General features: G+C 44.2%; 1 protein-coding gene across 2 annotated transcripts in view; it reads left to right on the top strand.

The window, feature by feature from the left end:
* Positions 1-24,607, top strand: part of IQGAP1 (IQ motif containing GTPase activating protein 1) — an 84,765-nt gene that overhangs the window by 28,397 nt on the left and 31,761 nt on the right. The window contains exons 3-14 of one of the 2 annotated variants that reach the window (XM_055142712.1): positions 1,499-1,655; positions 3,773-3,850; positions 6,394-6,470; positions 12,862-12,929; positions 14,897-15,010; positions 15,441-15,619; positions 16,593-16,677; positions 19,257-19,420; positions 20,348-20,432; positions 21,173-21,336; positions 21,613-21,773; positions 23,449-23,573. In XM_055142712.1, the coding sequence (XP_054998687.1) occupies positions 1,499-1,655; positions 3,773-3,850; positions 6,394-6,470; positions 12,862-12,929; positions 14,897-15,010; positions 15,441-15,619; positions 16,593-16,677; positions 19,257-19,420; positions 20,348-20,432; positions 21,173-21,336; positions 21,613-21,773; positions 23,449-23,573 (1,457 nt within the window). Of the gene's footprint in view, positions 1-1,498; positions 1,656-3,772; positions 3,851-5,059; positions 5,121-6,393; positions 6,471-12,861; positions 12,930-14,896; positions 15,011-15,440; positions 15,620-16,592; positions 16,678-19,256; positions 19,421-20,347; positions 20,433-21,172; positions 21,337-21,612; positions 21,774-23,448; positions 23,574-24,607 lie in introns of those variants that run through there. The other variant, XM_055142713.1, reaches the window with a different exon arrangement.

Below are 24,607 nucleotides of genomic sequence, written 5' to 3'. Positions count from 1 at the left end.
TTTTTTATTAAGGCAGCTGTCTATTTGATTTTTTTAATTTGGTTTTTCAAGTATTTATCACTAGTGAAATAGAACAGGTAACAGCTAATATTTTGGGGTTTGTTTTTGTTTTACCTAGTATGGTGAAAATGTAAGGAAGTAAAATAGCTTTGTAAAATTAGAGTAAAATAATCTTGAGTCCACAAAATCTCTGAAATTATACATTAAATTTATAAGTACTAGGGCTGGAGCGATAGTACAGCGGGTAGGGCGTTTGCCTTGTGCGTGCGGCAGACCCAGGTTCTATTCCCAGCATCCCGTATGGTCCCCTGAGCACTGCCAGGAATAATTTCTGAGTGCAGAGCCAGGAGTAACTCCTGTGCATCACCGAGTGTGACCCAAAAAGAAAAAAAATTTTTTATAAGTACTTTTTTTTTTCCCTGGAGAAGAAACTGTAGCTTTCTTTAGACTGTTAAAGAATTCTGTGCATCAAACATGGTTAAAAATTGTTGCCCTGGGGCTGGAGTGATAGCACAGCAGGTAGGGTGTTTGCCTTGCACTCGGCCGACCCGGGTTCAATCCCAGCATACCATATGGTCCCCTGAGCACCTCCAAGAGTAATTCCTAAGTGCATGAGCCAGAAGTAATTCCTGTGCATCACTGGATGTGACCCATAAAGCAAGAAAAAAATTGTTGCCCTATGGGGGTCAAATCTATAGTACAGTGGGTAGGGCATTTGCCTTGCACGAAGCCGACTCAGTTCAATCCCTGGCATTTTATGTGGTCCTCCAAGCACTGCCAGGAGTAATTCCTGAGTGCAGAGCCAGGAGTAACCCCTGTGCATTACCAGGTGTGACCTAAAAAGCCAGCAAACCCCCCCCCCCCCAATAAAAAACTCAAGAAATTATTTTTAGTTTCCTGTATTTCTATGAAGAGAAAATATATGCAAATAAACTTCTTTTTTCACTTTGAGCTTCCCCAGAACCTGTGAGAGGTGACTGAGGTGGAAATATTTTCTTTTACAACATTCCTCCATCTGAAACACATATAAGAATTCATTTTGCTGTTTCAGTATTGTAGCTAAGATAATTGACTATTTCTGCTATCCCCAAACAAACTTAAAACTTGAACCTAACAAATCACTGTGAATTTTGACGTCTGAAACTAGAAGACAACATCAGCAGATTTAAGCCTCTCTGAACTTGAGCTGGTGGCTTCCTAGGAGCCTTTGAGGGTGAGTGAGGTGACCCCATTCATGGCTCACTAGGATCTGGGGAGCTAGGCTGGCTCCGTTGTGGCAGGAGAGGAAAGTGGGTAGAGAAGAAAATGGTGTTTATGCTCAAGAATTTTCCCAAAAGTTGCTTACCTCTGAGATATTATGGTGCTCTGTGTGAAAGGCTCTGTGTGAAATTAGATGTTGAGAGTAGCCCTTACAAAATTCTGTTGAACTGTCTCCAAAGAGAATGGAAGTTTAGCTGGAGACCTGAAGGTAGAATTCCTGTTCCCTCTCTCTGTGCAGGTGGATGGAAGCGTGCCTCGGGGAAGATCTGCCTCCAACCACAGAACTGGAGGAGGGGCTGAGGAATGGCGTCTACCTGGCCAAACTTGGCAACTTCTTCTCACCCAAAGTGGTATCCCTGAAGAAAATCTACGATCGAGAGCAGACCAGATACAAGGTGAGCTCGCCCTTGCTGGGTGCTTATATTTCTGTAAGCTTGTGAGAAGGTTATTAGCATCATGATTCTATGTGTAAGATGGTTCAACAGTCAACAGTGTGTGTTTGTTCCAGCAGAATTAAGTATCTGACAGAATGGAGAAACTACCACTTACAATATTACAGTAATATAAGAAATTTCTTTGTTTGTGTTACTGGTAGAATTTTTATGATGATGTGTATCTAGAAATCTTAACCAATTGCAGTTTGACAAATTGAAGTAAGAAGAAGGGTTTGATTCTTGTGGCCAAAGGCCTTGAAAAGACTGCTTAGTTTTGTTGGGATATTTATAGGAACCAATTCTGTGTTGATGAAACTTATGTGTGGAGCTTTCCTAGGAGCTTCTATATATAAAACGATGAATATAAAAGATAGAGGTGAGAGGTTGTAAACCAAGAGTAAAAGTAAGAGTGACTGATTATAAGCTTGGGACCAAAACTCAGAATGAGCGGACAAAGACAGTCAAAAGGAAAGTTTTAAGTATAAATTCAAAAAGCAAAATACTTCAGGGCCTAAGCCAATATTGGGGATATTAGCATCCCAATAAAAATTGTTTTAATAAAAGACTTTGGAGCTGGAACTAAGCGTTTATTCTGAAGACAACCCTAGGGAGTTAAAGGCAGAGGAGAGACCATGGCAACAGCAATATAGCACTGGACCCCACTGTTCAGTAGACATAGCTGCCCAAACCCCACTAGTGGTTCAGTAGACACAGTTCTGCCTGGACCCCACTGTTCAGTAGACACAGCTCTCCCCAAGACCCCACTGTTCAGTAGACAGAGCGCTGCCCAGACCCCACTGTTCAGTAGACACAGTGCTGCCTGGACCCCACTGTTCAGTAGACACAGCTCTCCTCAGACCCCACTGTTCAGGAGAAACAGCGCTGCCCGGACACCACTGTTCAGGAGAAACAGCGCTGCCTAGACACCACTGTTCAGGAGAAACAGCGCTGCCCGGGGCCCACTGTTTAGTAGACACGGCGCTGCCCGGACACCACTGTTCAGTAGACACAGCTCTCCTCAGACCCCACTGTTCAGGAGACACAGCGCTGCCCAGACCCCACTGTTCAGGAGACACAGCGCTGCCCAGACCCCACTGTTCAGTAGACACAGCTCTCCCCAAGACCCCACTGTTCAGTAGACACAGTGCTGCCTGGACCCCACTGTTCAGTAGACACATGCTGCACAGACCCCACTGTTCAGTAGACACATGCTGCACAGACCCCACTGTTCAGGAGACACAGATCTCCCCAAGACCCCACTGTTCAGTAGACACAGTGCTGCCCGGACACCACTGTTCAGTAGACACAGCTCTCCTCAGACCCCACTGTTCAGGAGACACAGCGCTGCCCGGACCCCACTGTTCAGGAGACACAGCGCTGCCCAGACCCCACTGTTCAGTAGACACAGCGCTGCCCAGACACCACTGTTCAATAGACACAGCTCTCCCCAAGACCCCACTGTTCAGTAGACACAGCTCTCCCCAAGACCCCACTGTTCAGTAGACACAGTGCTGCCTGGACCCCACTGTTCAGTAGACACATGCTGCACAGACCCCACTGTTCAGTAGACACAGCGCTGCACAGACCCCACTGTTCAGGAGACACAGATCTCCCCAAGACCCCACTGTTCAGGAGACACAGCACTGCACAGACCCCACTGTTCAGGAGACACAGATCTCCCCAAGACCCCACTGTTCAGTAGACACAGTGCTGCCCGGACAGCACTGTTCAGTAGACACATGCTGCACAGACCCCATTGTTCAGGAGACACAGTGCTGCCCGGACCCCACTGTTCAGTAGACACAGCGCTGCACAGACCCCACTGTTCAGTAGACACAGCGCTGCACAGACCCCACTGTTCAGTAGACACGCTCACTGGACCTCACAGAGTAGCACTAATTGTAGCCACAGTAGTTGAATTAAGCCAGTTAAGTTCCAAAAATGCTCTATGGGGTACAGGAAGTTTCTCCAGACTGTTCTTCAGAGGTTAAAGATCAGGTTAGGTCTGTCATCCCAGAGAGTATGAACATAATGCTATACTGAGCAGCACCTAATGGTCTTTTGTTTGTTTGTTCCAGGCGACTGGCCTGCACTTCAGGCACACTGACAATGTGATCCAGTGGTTGAACGCCATGGAGGATATTGGATTGCCTAAGGTAGTGATCATGTGATACTCTTAACTCTGGAATTAGTCTCAGTTGAATTTTGGTGATTTTTTTTTTTAATTTATAAAGGAATTCTTCTGTTTAGGAAATAGTATTTTTTTCCTTTTTATTCCTCTTATGTCTGCTTCACTTCATTAGAGAAGTTTCCTGTTATTACTATTACTTGCTGTAATGTTGTAGACTTCCAAGTTCATATACCATGAAATTTACCATTTTAAAGGATTAATTTCCTTGCTTAAAAAAAAAAAGTTCATTTTTTTTTTTCCTTTTTGGGTCACACCTGGTGATGCACAGGGTTACTCCTGGCTTTGCTCTCAGGAATTACTCCTGGTGGTGCTCAGGGGACCATATGGGATGCTGGGATTCGAACCCGGGTTGGCTGCAAGCAAGGCAAACGCCCTACCCACTGTGCTATCGCTCCAGCCCCCAAAGTTCATTAGATTTTAGTTGCAAACTTGTATTGAAATTTACCTTCAGGGGTTTGAGAGATAGTAAAGTGGGTGGGGTGCTTGTCTTGCCTTTGTCTCTGATCTTCAGCATCCCAGGTGATCTCCTGAGCACCCCCAGGAGTGATTCCTTAGTGCAGAATCAGGAGTAAACCCTGAGCACTGCAGGGTATGACCCCAAAACAAAAAAGAGAAAAGGAAAAAAGTTTTTAGGGTTGAGAAGATAGCTCAACAGACTGGAGCACATGCCTTACATGTAGGAGCCCCAGGTTTAGTCCCTGTCACCACTTGGTTCCCTGAGGAACACTTCAAGTGACCTTCCAATCATCAAACTGGGTGGTAAACTGCATTCTTTCCTAAGGGAAATTGTGTTCAGATAGTCAATAAAACAATCAACAAAATAAGGCAAAACCAAAAGCCGGCAAAGAGTGTAAGAGCTTGTTTTCTGGCCAAGATGAGATCACTATTTCTGTGTAAAAATCAAAGATGTATTAGTTGGGGGAAGTCTTTGAGGAGCCATAGGATGGGATTATGGGATGGTTTTTATTTTCTTTGTGCTTTCCTGTAAGTATAACAAAAGAAAGTTGAGAGAGAAGGAGTTGGGGTGAAGTATCAGAAGGGGCAAAACAACTTGGAAGTGAGTCTTTGGTACTAAGCACAGTGCTGAACTCACTATTGTGTAGGTATCTGTTGAACTGAGTTAAACTGGAGCTTGGTCTTGGCATCAGACTAGCCATTGTCCTCTTTTTTACAGAGCAAAGTGCTGAAGTTCAGGCATCAGGAAATGCAGTCCATCAAGTTCTCATAGTTCCTTGGTCTGTGCATGCACCTTAACTTCCTGTTCCCATTTTTCATATAGTTCTCAATGGGCAACTACAGGTTAACCATAGTTGTGGTGTGAGTGGTACTAAGAGCTTTGTTAACAATTGCTAGTGTTATTGTTACTGCAAATTGCTCTTTTAATGATTTAAACGTTTACTATACCTTGTTCACTAACAGTAATGCATTGTGATGGATCACACAGCACTACAACAAACACAGGTGCCCACAGGTACTCTGGGGCAGCGAGGTTGCAATCCTGGCTGTTGGCCTGAAAGTGTCTCCTGTACATGGTTTAGGTCTAGGAGATGTTTGGGTGATGTCAGCTGAAGGCGCTTAGCCTAAAACTGTGTGCCCATAATAAGATATGGATGTAATTGATAATGCATAGAGTATATATAGGGTCTAACTACCTTATATGGTGCAGAGAGGCTGTTCATAATTTTTGATAGCACAGCAGGTAGGGCGTTTGCCTTGCACGCGGCCGACCCGGGTTCGATATCTCCGCCCCTCTCAGAGAGCTTGGCAAGCTAACGAGAGTATCCCGGCTGCACGGCAGAGCCTGGCAAGCTACCGTGGCGTATTTGATATGCCAAAAACAGTAACAAGTCTCATAATGGAGATGTTACTGGCAACCGCTCGAGCAAATCAATGAACAACGGGACTACAGTACTTCAGTGCTACAGTGTTTACCTTTTTTTAGTCTCTTTTATATCTGGACAACTGGCCTCCTCTGTGAAACATTTTGTGACTTTGACCCAAAAAATGTTTAATTTGCCAAACTAGTTCTCTATTTTCTTCAACCATTCTACTTTCCATACCCAGTGGTAGGCTTTTCTTATGGACGTTCTATCCTCATTCTAGCCGCATTCTCTCATTCTTGTGGTTTTGATTATTTTGAAGATTCTTTCCTATAAAACAAACGTAGATAGAGCAGCTGGAAATTAAGGCAATTGTCTTGCATACAGCTGACTTGTCCCCAGCACCCCATAGGGTCCCCTGGACATTGAGCCGGGGTAAGCCCTGAGCACTGCCAGGTATTGCTCCAAACAAACAAAGAACAAACAATCAAATTACTAAGCACTGCATGTTAGATGCTTCAACAGAGTTAAACAGGAACTGCTGCAGTACTAGTGCCGTCCTAATGCAGTTATTTGCCAAATGCCAAGTGTTTCTAACGGCCAGGGGTTCATCTGAATTGTGATTGATGAATGATCAAATGCACCGTGTGGATGGGTACCTAATTCTGCTGCTTTTATTTCTCCTTAGATTTTTTACCCGGAAACTACAGATATCTATGATAGGAAGAACATGCCTAGATGCATCTACTGTATTCATGCACTCAGGTAATCCTGTCTTCTTAATAGGATTAATATAGATTAATTACTAGGATTAAGTAATATAGCAAATGAGAGGTGGCCAGAGATAGAGGGTGAGGGGTGTGATGAGGATGAAGTGGGAGAAAGAAGATATAAATTAAGTCCTTGGGGTGTTGTGGAGAATCTGGAGATTATAGTTAATACAACTGTATTGATATTTGAAAGTTGCTAAGAGGGTAAATGGTAATGTTCTCATTATTAGAAAAAATGTCTGTTGTGATGGTAGTAACTAGACAAGTGTTTTTCAACTGCTTCTCTGTGGGACCAATGCTGATCTGCAGGGAGAAAAAGGTTGAACTACAATTTAGACCTTACTGTGGCAATGATCGTATAATTTATATGTATAGGGAACCATTATTTTGTAAATCTGAAACTCAATTTTCTCTGTCCGTTGTATCTCAAAAGAAAAGTTTAGGAGTAACATCTCAATTAAAAACCTTTTTGTAAAGTTAATTTTTATTAAGTTTTTTCCAAAGTTATCTATAGTTGAGTTTCTGGTATTTAATGACCGTAAACCAATCCCACCACCGGTGTCAACTTCCCTCCACCAGTGTCCCAAGATACTCTCTTACCCACTGCAGACTGCCTTTATGACAGGTCTATTTTAAAATGTGGTGTTGTAGTTTGAATTTGTTTCTGCTTTTGTTTTTTGGGTCACCCCTGGCAGTGCTTAGGGCTTACTCCTGGTAGGGCCCAGGAGACCTTATGGGGTGCAGGGGATTGAATCCAGGTCAGCAGTATGTAAGGCAAGTGCTCTCCCTGCTGTGATATTTTTCTGACCCTGTTGTTGTAGTTTGGGTCTCCTGCCTTCAATATTGTTGGCTCTGTGATTTGGATCGAGTATGTAACTTTATGCCTGTGTGTCACAATGAAGTTTTCGCATCAGCTTCAGAATTTTTGTATAGGATACTGTTATCATAACAGAAGGGGGAGAAATGACTGTGTTTTTAAGAGAGAAGGGTAAGGGGATTTATTTATTTTTGTAAGAGCAGATAACTTTATTCTAGAGGCAGAGTACGTTCTTCTGTCATTCATTTGGCTTTTATGTGAACTTTACATTTCATTTGGAATACAGTCTCCTGTTTTTTAATTATGATCTTTAACAAAATATATATATTTGAAAACTTTTATTATTTCATTTCATTTTTATGAGCTGAGTTGCAAAATGCACTTTTTTATTGTTGCTGTTCCTGTGTTAGACCTGGTAGTACTCAGGCATTACTCCTGGCAGGGGGGTGGGGGGGTGTTGTGTGTGTGTGTGTGTGTGTCGATAGCACAGCAGTAGGGTGTTCACCTTTCAGGCGGCCGACCCGTGTTCGATTCCTCTGCCCCTCTCAGAGAGCCCAGCAAGCAACCGAAAGTATCTCGCCCACACGGCAGAGCCTGGCAAGCTACCCGTGACATATGGGATATGCCAAAAACAGTAGCAATGAATCTCACAATGAGAGACGTTACTGGTGCCCACTCGAACAAATTGGTGAGCAACGGGATGACAGTGACTCTGTGTGTGTGTGTGTGTGTATCTAAGCCAAAATCAGATTAATTCTGAGTATTGGGCTTGACTTAGAGTTCTTTGAGGTCTGTCTGTTGATTGCCTCCTGAAGGCTGAGCCTCATGATGGGCACCTGAACTTGACTGGCAGGTTCCTCTGCTCTTCATGTAGCCACCGCTCTGCAGTGTAGCCTGGGTCTCAAGTGTCATCCAATGAAGGTTTGAGTGCAAAAGAAGCCAGCAGTTATATAAGAAGTCAGCTATTACTGAGTTCATGCTTAGAAAGTATGTATAGAACCAGGTGTTCTGGTGGGTGGCTTATGATTTCTTTCCTCTCTTGAGCTTTTGAAAGGGTGAGTTGGTAACACGTGACAACATGCGGGAAGTATTTGTAATTGCTTAAGCCTCTCCTTTACCGTCAGTGCTCAAGGCAGCTCTTTATCACACTGAACTGAGTGAGACAGGCTCCCTATTGGAACCACGGTGCAGACAGGCATTATTGCCACATTTCCTCCTTTCCTTTCTTTTGAAGACATCTTGACTGACATCATTCCAGAGTTCTTTAGTCATATTAAATTACTCAGAGATTACACTTCGCTCTCTGATGAGACCCCCTAACCTTCCATTATTCCATTCCTGGGACATTTTATTGAAGAACCAATTTGGCTCATAGTACTTTAATTCAGAAGAGCCCTGAAATCTCTGAAAACTGAGTCTTAGTTTATTTAAAATTCATTTATTGACAAAATCTGTTGAGGATTGGGGAACTGATCAGTAGTATGTCAGGTAGGCCTTGCTATGCACGTGGCTGACTCATATTCAATCCTTGGCATCCCCTAGGGTACTCCCAGGAGTAGTTCCTGAATGCAAAGCCAGGAGTAACCCCTGAGCATTGACAGATGTGCCACCCCCCCAAAAAAAAAATCTGATATCTGAGGAGGATATTGAGGTTACTTAAAATATTTTATATAACTATGCACATTTTTTTTCTGCAGAAAAGTAGTGCACTTTATTTCCCCAAGAAATTTTATTTATTTAATATTTAAAAGTCATTTAAAATGTTTTGAAGTAAGATAACTTTATTTTGAAAAATGTAAGGATTGGAAGAGAGATAAAGTACACATTGTAGGCTATGATATAAAGAGCAGAGAATGTGTCCCAAGAAATGTTTTAAATACTGCTTATATTGTAAAGTTCTTCTATTATCTGAGAAATCCTATGTTATCTCTAGCACTAGGGAATTCAGATAAAGAACTTTGGACCTGTACCTGGTCAGCTGTGCTTAACAGCCTTTATTAATAAACTTCCCTATTGGTATTGTGGTTTCTCTTAAGCTGCTACTAAGTCAGCAAAGATAACTGGAGTCCAAACAGACTGAGACAACTTTCTTCTACTGCTATAAGTACAACTTAAATAGGAAAAAAGAGAAGAGAAATAAATCTGAGTTCAATTACAGGCTATGATAGGTACCCAGTAGCTTATTTGTAAATAAGCTTGGATGGATCACAGGAATGAAGATTGGAAAGTGATGCTTACTGTTTGAATTTCTAAATTTCAGCTGTTGAATCTGGGTAGGATGTCAAAGAAGTCATTATATTCTATTTATATTTCTAGCATTCCTAGTAGTGAAAATGAGATTAAAAGGAAAAAGGGCCCCAGGCAGGATGGACCTCCTCCTCTACTTTTAAAAATATATATATTTATTATTTATTTTTTGCTTTTTGGGTCGCACCCAGCATTGCTCAGGGGTTACTGCTGGCTCTGCACTCAGGAACTACTCCTGACGGTGCTTGGGGGACCATATAGGATGCCTGGGATTGAACCCAGGTCATCCGCGTACAAGGCAAACACCTTCCCTGCTGTACTGCTCCGGCCCTCTCTGCTTTTTTAAGTTTTTGAATCACATTACAGGATGCTTAGGCAGTTACTTCTGATTCTACACTCAGGAATCACTCCTGGTCGTACTTGAGGGAACATATGGGACACCAGGGAACGAATCTGGGTCGGTCGAGTGCAAGGCAAGCGCCTTACCTCCTGTACTATCCAGCCCTCTGCTCTGCTTTTTTCATTCAGCCAGTGTCATCCCTGTAGCACTTTTCCTGGCCAGAAAAGTGATTAAAGCCGGCTCTTGGGGCTGTGAAAGGGACATTTTCTGACATTTTTCTTGAAGTATAATAGCCATATTTCTGTTTTAAAGTAGAAATAAAAGAGGAAATTCTTGGAGAAAAATATTTTTATGAATTGGAAAACTATATAGGGAAATATTTTACATGTATGAGAACTTCCTATTTTGCTTTGAAAACTATTGAATTGATTTTAAATCTAAGAGAGAAATGTTTTAGTTCTCTCTTGAGCATTTTATTCTAAAGAAACACGCATCATCAAAGCATATAGGGGTTTTTTTTTTGATGGGATGGATTTTTTTATTCAGGTGGAGGTGAAGATTATCAATGAGTAGCTTTATAGCCATTTGTTTCTATTTTGAAAATCAATATAAGCAAATAATAATCTTAAAAATGGAGGGACAGCCATACCCATATCAGATAAAAATAGCTTAATTCAAATAGCTAATAATAGGAATGGGTGTTATACAGTGATCAAGGAATCATTACATTAAGACAGTTTTACTCTTATCAGCATTTATACATCATAGGGCAGGAAAGTTCTTTAACTACTAATAAACCTGAGAAGCATTGTCATCAACAAAACAGTACCAGGAAACTTTAACACCCCACTCTCATCATTAGACAAGTTAACCAGGCAGAAAATTACCATCTTGAGAGATGTAAAGTAAAACTTCTTGAGAGAAGTTGGAATATTTGTGCTTATACATAAGGCATAGACATAGTAGAACAGGGGGACAGAGAGGTGGTACAATAGATGAGATTCTTTCCTTGAATGCGGCAAACCCTAGTTTAAATCACAGAACCATATATGGTCCTTTGAGCCAGCTATCATTCATAAGTACAAAACTAGCAATAGCCTCCCAGTACCATTAGTTGTGTCTCCTCAAACAAAGAAAAACAATAGACATGAATCATGAGTAGTATGACCTGCCCCACCAAACCTGAAAAGCTAAATATATATATTCCCCAATGCACCTGAAATGTAAAGCATTTGGTTTATCCTGTTTCATTTGAGAATATGTTTGGGCACTATGGATGTATAAATTCAAATGTGCTTCCAGAATATTTAATTTTTTAGACTATGCCTTTTGGTTTATTATATACAATTTAGGTTCTGATTAGTTACATGGATAACTTATTGTTCCCTTATTGCTAGTCTGTCTTGATTATGTCTATCCCTAAAAGTGTTCTCTAAAATCTTCTAATTTATTTTCTTAAGAGTTGAGTTTTGGTCCATATTGACAGCAGGGCTTGGGGCAGTTCCTGGCTCTGCCTCAGGAGTGGCCCCTGGTGGTGCTCAGGGGACTCTGTATGGTGCTTGGATTTTAAGTACCTTATCTCCTGTACTATTGCTCCAGCTCTCTTTTCTAATTTATTGATTCTGATCTGTTAGGCCTGAGAATCCAGTTAACTTAATCCAAGTTTACATATAGGTGTCCATCTACTCATTTACTTGTGAAAAAGTTATTAAAATTTAATAGGTGTTTAGGATAGGTACTAGGTGGTGAACAAAATTGTTATTGTCTTCATGGAACTGAGTCTAAGGGAATTTTTATTTTATCTGAAGAGTGAAAATATATGTCTTCTTCACTTAAAAGTCTTAAATTAGGGCCAGAGAGAGATAGTATCACGGGTAGGACACTTGACTTGCTGTCAGTTGACCCAGGTTCCATACTGGTATTGCATACGGCTCCTTGAGCCCCACCAGGAGTGATCCCTGAGTGCAAAGCCAGGAGTAAGCCCTGAGCACAGCTGGGTGTGGCCAAAACCCAAAAAATAAATAGATAAATCCATAAATATACAAATAAGGGGCTGGAGGGCTGGAGTGATAGTGCAGCACCAATCAGGTACTTGCCTTGCACGTGACTGACCCAAGTTCTATTCCTTGCACCCCATATAGTCTCCTGAGCTTCACCAGGAGTAATTCCTGAGTGCAGAATCAGGAGTAACCCCTGAGCATGCCAGGTGTGGCCCCAAAACCAAAATAAATAAAAGCTCTTAAATTATCTGAACTAACCTGTTTTATTGGTAATGTGTTTTCATTTGATTGAGTTTTATTGTGTAAAATATTTTATTTCACAGTTATTGTTTGAGACTTCATGAGCCTTTTCTAAAATATTACCTAAAATTCATTGATCACAGGAAGATAAGTAGAGTAGAGAGACTTTGTTTTTTTCCATCATCACATGTTGAGTTTGTGCTAGAGCTGGCCTTGGCCTGCTTTCTCTTAATTACAGGCCAGTGCATTTTGCATTATAATAGGTGACTCTTTAGGATGATATTATATAAAATCCAAAAAGGTGGGCCTGGGAGATAGTACAGGGGAGAGGGCTTTTCCTTTCACATGGCTGAACTGGGTTATATGCCTGGTATCCCTTATGATCCTTTTTTGAGCACTGCCAGAAGTGATTCCTGAGTGCAGAGACAGTAGTGACACCTGAGTACCACTGGGTGTGGCTCCAAAACAACAATAAAAAAAAAAGGGAAAGAAAAAAAGAAGGAAAGAAAGAAAGAAAGAAAGAAAGAAAGAGAGAAAGAAAGAAAGAAAGAAAAAGAAAAGAAAGAAAGCAAGCTCAAAAAGGCTCCAAGGTTAAGTGTGGTAATTCCAAAGGGAGTGTGGTGGGGTGCTGGGAGTCTGTATGGAATACATTGGTGCTTTATGTTGATTGCCTTCTTGCTAGGAGCACCACCAGTAAGGGGTAGCTGGGAGGCCTAACTCTTTGGTATCTTGTGTCTTCTAGTTTGTACCTGTTCAAACTGGGCCTGGCTCCTCAGATTCAAGACTTGTACGGAAAGGTTGACTTTACAGGTAACATTTGGCAGGCAATGCTTAATTTATGTGGAAATAGCCTGAAGCCTCTGCACCCTGGGAGACACTCCCCCATCAGGCTGGACCTGCACTTGCTCGGCAGGGCTTTCCGTTGCTCAGAGGACTCAGCAAGTGCTTGTTTGTGCTAAACTCTGAGACCACATGGTTCCTCCCTCTGCCCAACACTGTTGTTTGTGTGTAGTAGCTGTGATGACCCCAGTACTGCTGACTGTGAGCTTGGTCGCCCAGCGCTGCAGGGAGTAACACCACACAGTCTGCCCATTTCATGGGAATAGCTCCAGGGATGCCTGAACACTCTCCTGGAGGCAAAAAAAAAAAAAAAAACAACAAATAATAGTTTACCTTAATGAAAAAACAAAGAAGTACTCCTATAGCAGAGTGAATAACTTGTTTGTGAAGGTGTGGTAGGAGAAACACCAAACTTGGAGTTTGTGAAGGTGTGGTAGGAGGAACACCAAACTTGGCATTCCCGGTTTTCATCTCCGTATTAAGTCATGGATATGATAACCCACAAACTGGGGGAACCTTAATTTTCTTAATTCAGTTGGGAATGCTATTAACATAGATGAGATACAGTAACCAAATAAATAATAAATATTAATAATACAATTTATGTGGCCAGAGAGATAGTAGAGCCAGTATGGTACTTGCCTTGCATGCAGCTGACCCTGGTTCAATCCCTGACACCCCATATGGTCTCCTGAGCCTTGCCAGGAGTGAGCCCTGAGTGCAGAGCTAGGAGTAATCCCTGAGCACTGTGTGGTGTGGCCCCCAAACAAACGAAAATTAATACCAACTAAGTAACTAATGTTTTTAAATAGATGGAACAATTTTTGCAATATGATACTGACATCTGTCATTAAATGTTTGCGTTAGGTAAAAACAAAAATACTTCATAGCAGTTTTTCACTTTTCTTTCCAAAACACCTGTTAAGGGCAAGGCAAAATGAGGGCTATAGTGCAAATGACAGTTTCATTCGTTCTAAGATTCAGTGAATTTGGGGGTTCATTTCTATGTGTCAGATTCTTGAAGAGATGACAGCTTAGGAGGAGTAGAACAATGGTAATGTGCATTGGGGTAAGAAAGATGCAAATCTTTTGACCAGCCACTATTTTGTAAACCTGGGAACTAAAAAAATTAGTAATACATTTTTTTATCTATGATATTTTTCCTTCCAGGGAAGTTGTCCTTCAGCCCTGGGGCAAGGGCCAAGCCTTACATGTAGTTTTCCTTATCATTTGGCTTCCTGCCTTAGAAATGAAACTATGTCATAACAGCTGGAAGTTTGGATTATAAGGACTGAGATAACTGAGTGGCTTCTGATTTACTTCTCACTGAGCTCGCTTTAGACCTGCTCGATTTACGGCCAGAGTGATAGTACAGTGGGTACAGTTGCAAGCTGCTATCCCAGGCTCGGTTTCTGGCACCACATATGGTTACTAGGAGAGATCCCTGAACTTAGAGCCAGTAGTCATCCCTGAGCAATGCTTAAGTTCTTGCAGGAAATGCCACAGTAGTAACAATTACATAAACCTGTTTCCTGTGGGGATTTCTGTGTTATTCCTTTTGCTCTTCTTTTTTTTTTTTTGCTTTTTGGATCTCACCCGGCGGTGCTTAGGGGTTACTCCTGGCTCTGCACTCAGGAATTATCCCTGGCAGCACTCAGGGGACCATATGGGATGCTGGGAATCAAACCTGGGTTGACTGCGTGCAAGACAAATGCCCTACCCACTGTGCTATTGCTCCAGCCCCTCCTTATCCTCTTCTTAGCAGCAAAATGGTAAATGTTGACATCATTAATGTGTAATGTATGAGTTACTGTGTTAAGTGCTATAAATTCTATCATAATTTGGGGTCAATATCACTTGTTTGAGGAATCTTTTTTTTCTCTGAATTGTGAGAAGGAGTTTACATTGCTTGACTGGATCTTCATCCTTTCTTGTAGAAGAAGAAATCAATAACATGAAGATTGAGTTGGAGAAGTATGGGATCCAGATGCCTGCCTTCAGCAAGATTGGGGGCATCCTTGCTAATGAACTCTCAGTGGATGAAGCTGCATGTAAGAAGAAAGATTTTGTGGGTTCAAATGGGATAGTTGCAGCTTCTTTCCATAATGAATGTTGTTAGGATGGTTCTGAACACTAGGAATTTTGTTAGTAGTCGGGTTAGTAGATGCATTTTGAGATACTGTTTTATTAGTTCTCTGTTTTTGTCATTTGGAATAAGTGATTGATTTCAGTTTCACTGCTTCTTTGTGTTGCTTATTTCCTTATGGTATGTAGATAAAGATCAAGGATAATGAGTATTTCTGTAACGAATGGTCTTCCCAAGGCTCTCGTGATTATTTCCCCGTGAGATTCCAGTGAACCAGGAAGCCATTCCTCCAGCCCTATCCTGGCGTCATTTCCATGTGGAAGAGGAGCGTCTCTTGGGCAGGAGGGTTGCAGTGTGCCTCGTTTATTTACCCTGTATTCTGTCTTGGCCTTCAGTGCATGCTGCTGTTATCGCGATTAACGAAGCTGTGGACCGGAGAATCCCTGCAGACACATTTACAGCTCTGAGGAACCCCAATGCCATGCTTGTGAATCTTGAGGAGGTTTTGGCTTCCACTTACCAGGATGTACTTTACCAGGCCAAGCAGGACAAAATGACAAATGCTAAAAATAGGGTAAATAAGAAATACCAGTCATCTCTATTTGATTTATATTCTTTTATTTTTCTGTATGGACTGGAGTGATAGCACAGCGGGTAGGGCATTTGCCTTGCACGTGGTCGACCTGGGTTCGATTCCTCTGTCCCTCTTGGAGAGCCCAACAAGCTACCAAGAGTATCCCACCCGCACGGCAGAGCCTGGCAAGCTACCCATGGCGTGGCATATTCCGTATGCCAAAAACAGTAACAACAAGTCTCACAATGGAGACATTACTGGTGCCTGCTCCAGCAAATCGATGAACAATGGGATGACAGGGCTACAGTGATATTTTTCTATATCGCTTTATTTTAAAAGTTACGAACAATAAGATTCATGTATTTTAAGTGTAGTTTGATGAGTTTTGACAAGTGCATTTGTTAACGGGACCATCACCACCACAGTTCCCAGGACCCCTCTAGTTGTTAGCTTTACTGTTTTCCATATTCTACCCCTCACCCTAGGAAACTGCCAGTTTTATCACTAGAGTTTACATTTTCTGTAAGTTCCTAGAAATGCAGTAGAGTAAGCCCTGGGCACTGCCAGAATGGCTCAAATAACAAACAACTAAGACTTATAACACATAAACAAGACTCAGTTTTTGTCCAATTTAGTGGCAGAACTGTCACAGTTATGAGGTGCGGCCAGATGAGGAGATGAAAGTAGCCCTGCTGTTAGAGCAGACCCCTGACCCCCAGGAGAAGTAGCAGCCACCACACCAGGCCCGAGTGCAGCCTTGGGCACACTGGCTCTGCTTGCCATAGAGCGCCATGAGGCAGGAAGGGCCTCCAGACCTGCCTCTTGTGTTGGCGCGTGTGTGGTTGTGTGGTGTCTGCTGGCATCTCTGGAAGGCTTTGCGTTCTCTTGGTTCTGTACTGAGGGAGGAGCACAAGCCGTGCTGTGGTCTTCTTAGGTTCAGAGCTAACTTGATTTCACTTTTACTCATCCTCAGACAGAAAACTCGGATCGGGAAAGAGATGTTTACGAGGAGCTGCTCACTCAGGCGGAGATTCAGGGCAATATAAACAAAGTCAATAGTAAGTGTGTCCCTGAGCTGAGCTTCCTGAACTGGGACTTTCTTTCCTCTTGTTTCCCCTTCTCTTCCATGGTGGGGTTTGCACATGTGCATATACCTGGCTGTGGTGCTGACACGTCTTGGTTGTGGTGCTCGTCAGGAGCCACACATCAGGCTGTGCTCCCCGTGGCTCATGTCCTTTTGTGGAGATCGTTGTTCCAGTGCTCCCCAGGGCTCATGCTTCAGTCAGTGGTGCTTATCAGGGTTCTCACCTCTTTGCTGACTTTGCTGGTAGGAACCATGGCAGCACCAGGGTCACAGGCAGCAGAGCGGTCAGTATCACGCTCAATGCATGTGGCAGCTCTGGGGCTGAACTCACAGCCTCTTATGCGGGGCAGCATCCTAAGACACTGCACTGTTCAGGTGCACCCTCAGGCCCCTCTGTTCCTGTTTTCAGAATAACTTTGTACTTTTTTTTTTATTATTCAAAGAGTAATACACATTCCAAAACAAGCAAATAAAACTTAGGTCCCATCAAGAAGAACCAATCTTTTTTTGGTTTGTCTTGAGGCCACACTATGTGGTGCTCAGGGCTTACTTCTGGCGGGTGCTCAGAGTACCCTATGGGATGCTGAGAATTGAACCTGGGTTAGCTGTGGGCAAGGCAAGTGCCCTACTCTCTGTACTATCTCTCCAGCCCCAAGATGGAATAGTCAAACAAACATGGACCTCTCTCTTTCTTTGGTTTTTGTGTGTGTGTGTATATATATATATATATATATATATATATATATATATATGTATGTATATACACCTTTGAGAAACTAATTTCTTGAAAGTTTTGTTGTCAGGGTTTGCACCTCTTTACTGACTGTGGACCTCTCTCTTTCTTTGGTTTTTGTATATATATATATATATATATATATACACATATATATATGTATGTATATGTATATGTATATACACCTTTGAGAAACTAATTTCTTGAAAGTTTTGTTGTCAGGGTTTGCACCTCTTTACTGACTGTGGACCTCTCTCTTTCTTTGGTTTTTGTATATATATATATATATACATATATATATGTATGTATATGTATATGTATATACACCTTTGAGAAACTAATTTCTTGAAAGTTTTGTTGTCAGGGTTCGCACCTCTTTGCTGACTGTGCTGGTAGAAACCGTGGCAGCACCACGGTCAGAAGCACCTGCACTGGTTCCTTATTACTTGCCAAAGTGCAGACCCTAGTCTAGACATCTCCCTCCCAAAACCCATGTGTCTAATTTTCTCCCATGTCCATTCAGGCTCTGGTATTAGTACAAGCCTCTTAGGAAAGCTCTGTGTCGTTGGACATTGGTGACCTTATGTTGCTGGTCTGAAGCTCTGCATTGCAGCCTGGAGGAAGCCTCTTTCTTTCTTGTATTAGTTTGTTTGTTCCTCTGTCTCCCATTATGCAGAAGCTCCACGAGGATGGAGCTCTTGGTCTGTTTTGTCCGCAGCCTGCGTCAGATGGTGAATGTTGTAGGAGGGATGGATGGTTAGCTGGTCACGGGCCCTGACCCCATCTTTCACCGTGACTCAGTAGTCATAGTGGTGTGGAGATTAGTGTAGTGGTTGGGAGGAAGTGAATAGTCTCTTAGGAATCTAGATAATTCTACAAAGAAAAAGATAAATGAGGAAAACAGAAAATAATATACTAATCCTGATTTATCAGTGGCTATTATTTTTGGAATTAAAAAACATCTCTTTATTCTGACTTTCAGCCTTATACCTTGTTCAGCAAAATGCTTCTGCATACATGATTGCATTTAACTTGAACAATCACCCTGTGAGGAGTGTGTCTCCTCATTTTCAGATGAAGGAACACCTGGATTTTTACAACGTCAGTTGAAAACCTGGTGTGACTTTGGTTCTTTTCTCAAGGGTTCGATTGTGTGGTGCTGGGGTTTAATTTTTCATGTGTGAAGCATGCACTGCAGCCTCTTGAGCACTCTGGCCCATTGCCCTGCTTCTCTGCTGAGACAGGGACTCGAGAGTCCAAAGCTCCCCCCTCCCCCCCTCCCCCCGGCGTCTGCACAGCAGAGTGGGCGGGAGGAGCTGGGGTCATTCAGGAGGTGCCAGGGTAATGAGGGCACTCAGAGTGGTAGTCCAGGAGTGGTTGGGGGGGGGGTGTCATCAGACTCTGCTTAGGATTGTGACCCCTCCAGAGTAAGATCTGTCACTGCTTTTGACAGAATTAGTCACAGGTGTGTTTTTTTCCCTGAGAGGATACTTTCTGCTCCCAGTGGTGCTCGCATCATCAGGGATCGAGCCAAGGGCTCTTGCGTGCTAGGAGCTTCTGAGCCATCTTCACAACTCTGCCTCTGGAAGCATGGAAGTAGGTCTGGTGATCAGTGCAGTCTGTCCAGTGGCCTGATGGGAAGCCCCTGTGAGGTGCTTTTGCAAATCCAGTTCACGTTTCTGGGGGACTCCAGAACAAAGGCTGTCTGTATTATGTCCCTAATCTGAAACCAAGATTGGCTTGGTGTGGCAAAGGAGCAATAGCCCAAGGGGTAAGGTTAACTTTGATTTTTCTGAAGCTCTTGCCTTTTCCCTCCTCAGCTGTCTCTGCAGTCGCAAACGTGGACCAGGCTTTAGATCAGGGAGCCGCGCCAGCATTGCTGAGGGCTCTGCAGTCCCCGGCCCTGGGCCTGCGGGGGCTACAGCAGCAGAATGGGGACTGGTACCTGAAACAGCTCCTCAGCGACCGGAAGCAGAAGCGACAGGTGAGCCATGGGTGCGTCAGGGAGGGGGAGGCCCACACCTGGATGGCCCACATCTGGCTAAACACAGGACTTACTTGGCTCTAAGCACAGGGATCACTCCTTGTGGTCTCAAGGAACCATATGTGGAACCGGATTGAACTTGGGTCAGTTGCATGCAAGACCAGTGCTCAGCCACTGGACTATCTCTCTGACCCTCTGATTGTGTTTTTAGCTATCCTCAAATAGAGTGTGCATTGCATGGAAGCACACCCCTTACTGCCTGATGGAAGCTTCTGTAAAAAATTGTACTTTTGGACCTTCTTACTCTAGAAGTAAAAATAAGTTAAAACACACTGAGCCCTGCTGGGTTCCTCGGCCCACGCTGAGTAATTATATGCTGCATAGTGAAGACAGCCTGTGACATCATTCTCATATGGGGGTTTTTAGGACAAATAATCTTTTCTTTTTTTTTGGCTTTTTGGGTCACACCCAGCGATGCACAGGGGTTACTCCTGGCTCATGCACTCAGGAATTAATTCCTGGTGGTGCTCAGGGGACCATATGGAATGCTGGGAATAGAACCCGGGTTGGCCGCGTGCAAGGCAAACGCCCTACCCACTGTGCTATCTCTCCAGCCCCATGTTTTTTATCTAAGGGCACTTATACATTTTGCAAATTCCCAGCATATGGGAATTGACGGAGTGAGCAGTGTGGATGTGCTTATGATTTCACAAACATTTTATCTTGCACAAAACATTTTTCTTTTGGATCGGTATCTGGAAAGTCAAGAGTGACTTTCCTCACTTACAGGGATTTTTTTTCTCTCACCAGGGCTGCAGTGACCGCCCTGTGGCCCTCTCCCAATGACTGCCTCTGAAATTGAGATAAGAGGCAAGACTGGGGCCACGGGCAGCCATGTTTTTTCATCATGTTCTTTGCTTTTCGCAGGGAGGGCAGACCGATCCCCTGCAGAAGGAGGAGCTGCAGACTGGAGTGGAGGCTGCAAACCTTAGCGCCCAGCAGTATCAGAGAAGTAGGTTTCTGCCGAGGGCCACTGGAATCCACGTAGGGGAGGAGAGTGGCTTCGTGTCTCTGGGCGTCTGAGACTAGGCTGGTCACCCTTCCACCCCGAGCCCACTGGCTGTCACCAACTATGAGGTCTCTTGGGCAACAATAGGGCCTCCCCCATCACCCATCTTACAACAGCGAAGGCATGGGTGGATTAGGGAAACCGGAGGAGGTGAGACTCAGGTCAGTTGGCAAGATTTGGCTAGTGAGAGAGATGAGGTCAGGAGGTTCCTAATCCAGGGCACGAGAGGGAGAAGAAGAAAGAAGTACTGAACAGAGGCACAGCAAGACTTTCGTGGCCATTCGCAGCTGAGTTGTGTAAGAAAAAAACTTGAGAAGCTCAAGAAGCTGGTGCTTTGGGCCTCTGGAAAGAGGCGAGGGTGGTGGCCACAGAGTAGGTTGGGGCAGCGGGGAGAGCAGACAGCTGCTTTCTACACAGGCTTAGTTGTGTTTTGGGCCAGATCTGGCAGTGCTGGGGACTGAGCCTGGGGCCCAGCCCTCTCAGCTCTCCCCAGACCTGGAAGCAGTCCTAGATAGACAGCTCATGCACCCCAAGGAGGCTGCTCTCCAGAGAGGAGTCTCATATTAGCCATCAGGCTGACAGTTTCCTGCAGGCAGGGCATGGCTTTCCTCTCTGAAAGCGACCTCAGCGCCTCTCACGGGTCTCTAAGACAACTGCATTGCTGACCTTCTGCTTTCTGCCAGGACTGGCTGCAGTGGCAGCCATCAATGCCGCCATCCAGAAGGGAGCTGCCGAGAAGACTGTTCTGGAGCTCATGAACCCTGAAGCCCAGCTGCCACAGGTGTACCCATTCGCTGCTGAGCTCTATCAGAAGGAGCTGGCCACACTGCAACAGCAGAGCCCTGAAGTGAGTGAGCCCCTCCTGCTTCCCGTACATAGCAGGAGGGAATTGAATGCCCACTTTCTGGCAGTGCTCGGGGCTGACTCCTGGCAGGGCTTGGGACCGTATTGGGTGCCAGGGATCAAACCCGGACTGGCCACGTGCAAGTCAAGTACCCTCCTCGCTGTCCTGTGTCTCCTGCCCACCCGCCCCCCTTTTATTTCTCTTCATAAGAAACTTGTGTCCCTAAGGTTTGATTGAACGTGTAACCTCCCATGCTCCTCCCATGTCTCCTCCCTACAGCATAGTCTCACCCATCCTGAGCTCTCTGTGGCAGTGGAGATGCTGTCCTCGGTGGCCCTCATCAACAGGGCACTGGAGTCTGGAGACATGAACACAGTGTGGAAACAGCTGAGCAATTCAGTGACAGGCCTCACCAACATCGAAGAGGAGAATAGCCAGAGGTGGGTGGGACCTCTGGGCTGCTGCCTTCCTCCCCAGGTTCCTTCGTGGGCACTGGGACTTTCGTGGAACCTTTCTCTCTCTCTTTTTTTTTTTTTTTTGCTTTTTGGGTCACACCTGGCGATGCACAGGGGTTACTCCTGGCTCTGCACTCAGGAATTACCCCTGGCCATGCTCAGGGGACCATATGGGATGCTGGGATTTGAACCCGGGTCAGCTGCGTGCAAGGCAAACGCCCTACCCGCTGTGCTATCTCTCCAGCCCCGGAACCTTTCTCTCTTGGTTCAGTTCATTCTTTATTACATGAAGGCTTTTTAGTGACTTAGATATTGGGACATACCACTCCACAGTGCATAAGGATGCTTGTTAAACCCTTGCGGAAACTGACTCCTCTAGCCTCTGTCCTCTAGCCTCTGTCCTCATAACTGTCCTCTAGCCTCTGCTTGTACACAACAGTGCCCCTTCTCCAATAGCCTCTAAACCTCATCTCTTGCCATAATTCCCCATTAGTTCCAAAAAAGTCCCTTTCCCAGCGGTTTGCTCTAACCAGGACCCAGTCTAGGACTCTGTGTTGCTTACTGTTATGTCCTTTAGGTATCTCATATCTAGAATCATCCCTTTCGCTGGAAGCTGACCTGTCCGAAGAGTTGGGACCACTGGTTTTATTGATCCATCTTCTGGTCCGGGTTGCTTCTTATATTTGGCTTCTTTCTGTACAGTGAAAATTAGCTGGTCGAGACTCAGTTCAACATTAAACAATTTTTTTGAGCTACACATGGCAGTGCTCAGGGCTTACTCCTTGCTCTGAATTCAGGGATCACACCTGGTGGTACTCAGGGAGCCATATGGGGTATCAGGGATTGAACCCAGGTCGGCCATACGCAAAGCAAACTCCTTACCTGCTGTACTATTGCTCTAGTTCCTTGAAACAACATTTTTAGTGATGTCTATTTCATCTTTTCTCCTACCAAGAGGCATAACAAATCTGCTAGCCCCACAATTTTCCTGTCACCATTATCCTGAACACAATTTCTTTTATATCTTTGCTCCCCCTTAATCATTCATCTAGTATGTTAACCCCAATGATAACCCTTACGAATGCAAGACTTTATGCAAGTGGCTAAATGATTTATTGGTCTGTCACTCCTATGTGTATTAGCTGCTGTCGTCTTGCTTTCTTGTCATTGGAGCAATTGCTTGGACTGCTGCCTCTGATTCTAGACTTGGTCTTCTGTGGAGTGACGCCATGTGGCAGGCCGATCAAACTGAGGCATGTCCTTGCACTTGCTCACCTGGTTTAGGGAAACTCCTTGGCCCTCCAGCTGGTCTCTAGCGTGTGTCATTTGGGTGGAGTGCCTCAGCTGTCTAGATCCTTGGGGCCTTTGCTCTCAAGTCTTCTTATTTCTGTTATTCATAAAACCCTTATGTTTTTTTTGTTTTGTTTTTTTTTTGTTTTTAATTTATTCTTTTATTGAATCATCATGTGGAAAGTTACACAGCTTTCAGGCTTAAGTCTCAGTTATACAATGCTCGAACACCCATCCCTTCACCAGTGACATATTCCACCACCAAAAATCACAGTATACCTCACCCCATCTCCCCATCCCCCCACCCCGCCTGTGTAACTGATAAATTTCACTTTAAAAACCCTTATGTTTTTTGGGGGCCCTGGGACAGGTATCTTGATGAGCTGATGAAACTGAAAGCGCAGGCACATGCTGAAAATAACGAGTTTATTACATGGAATGACATCCAGGCCTGTGTGGACCATGTGAACCTGGTGGTGCAAGAGGAACATGAAAGTGAGTAGCTGATTTCCCCCAGGCCCTCACTAAAGATGATGTGATCCCGACCTGGTGTTGATTACTACTCCTGGGAGGGGTTTTCTTTTTTTGTGGGGAGGAGGGAACATTGAAAAAAACTACACACAAATATGTCATTCAAAAAGTGAAGATTGGATGTTGTTTTCAAAACAACTGGGCAGCAGTTGGGAAATGGCCATGGGAGCTAGAAGACATGTCCTGCACTTGGGAACTTAGGTTCCATCCCTGTCATCAGATGGAGCCGTAAGCACTGCTCTGGGATTGCCCCCAGCACTGCTGGATGATACTTGGGAGATGAATTGAGCGTGCAGTGCAGTGACAAGTGGTTCTGACCTGGAGTCCGGCACCCCACTCCTGAGTTCAGACACAGGCTTCTGGCTCCAAGTTCCCACATGACCATGCTTCCCAACAATGGACTGTAAACCCAGGGGATTCGTTCTCCTCCTCTGGATCAGTAATTTGCTCAATGATTCACACACCTGGCAAAAGCGGTATACTTATGGTTACAGTTTTATTAAAAAGGGTGCAAGTTGGGACCAGTAAGTTAAGAGGCCAGGAGGGCAGTGTCTGGGAGGGCTCAAGCTGGGAAGTTTCTGTGTCCTTAGGATGTGTTTCCCAGCTGCCACATAAGTGTGACGCCACCCTGAGCCAGGGAGCCCAGGGCCTTTATTACTTTTGTGTGATTGATGGTGTCCTTGCCCTGTGATTGAATTCAGTTTCCGGTCATCCATTCCTCCCTGGAAGTAGAGAAGTAGGACACATAGCTGTCTTCTCTCACATAGTTGGTCTTTACTCCAGGGCTGCCACATCCTAAAACTGTCTGGGGGCCACTGGGTTATCTCAAGAATAACAATGACTTGTCACTTGGGAAATTCCTAGATCTAGAGAGTAGCTCCTTCCCAGGAACTAGGTACCAAGACTTGCCAATTAATTTTTTTTTGAGCCTGTAAAAGAACCTATTATTAGTTCAGCTCACTGAGCTACATCTACATTATGCAGCTGAGTCTTTACAA

The sequence above is a fragment of the Sorex araneus genome, chromosome 6, assembly GCF_027595985.1.
Source record: "Sorex araneus isolate mSorAra2 chromosome 6, mSorAra2.pri, whole genome shotgun sequence".
In the NCBI taxonomy this organism is placed as follows: domain Eukaryota; kingdom Metazoa; phylum Chordata; class Mammalia; order Eulipotyphla; family Soricidae; genus Sorex; species Sorex araneus.
The sequence above is the reverse complement of the archived record's forward strand: the minus strand, read 5'-3'. Positions and strand labels throughout refer to the sequence as shown.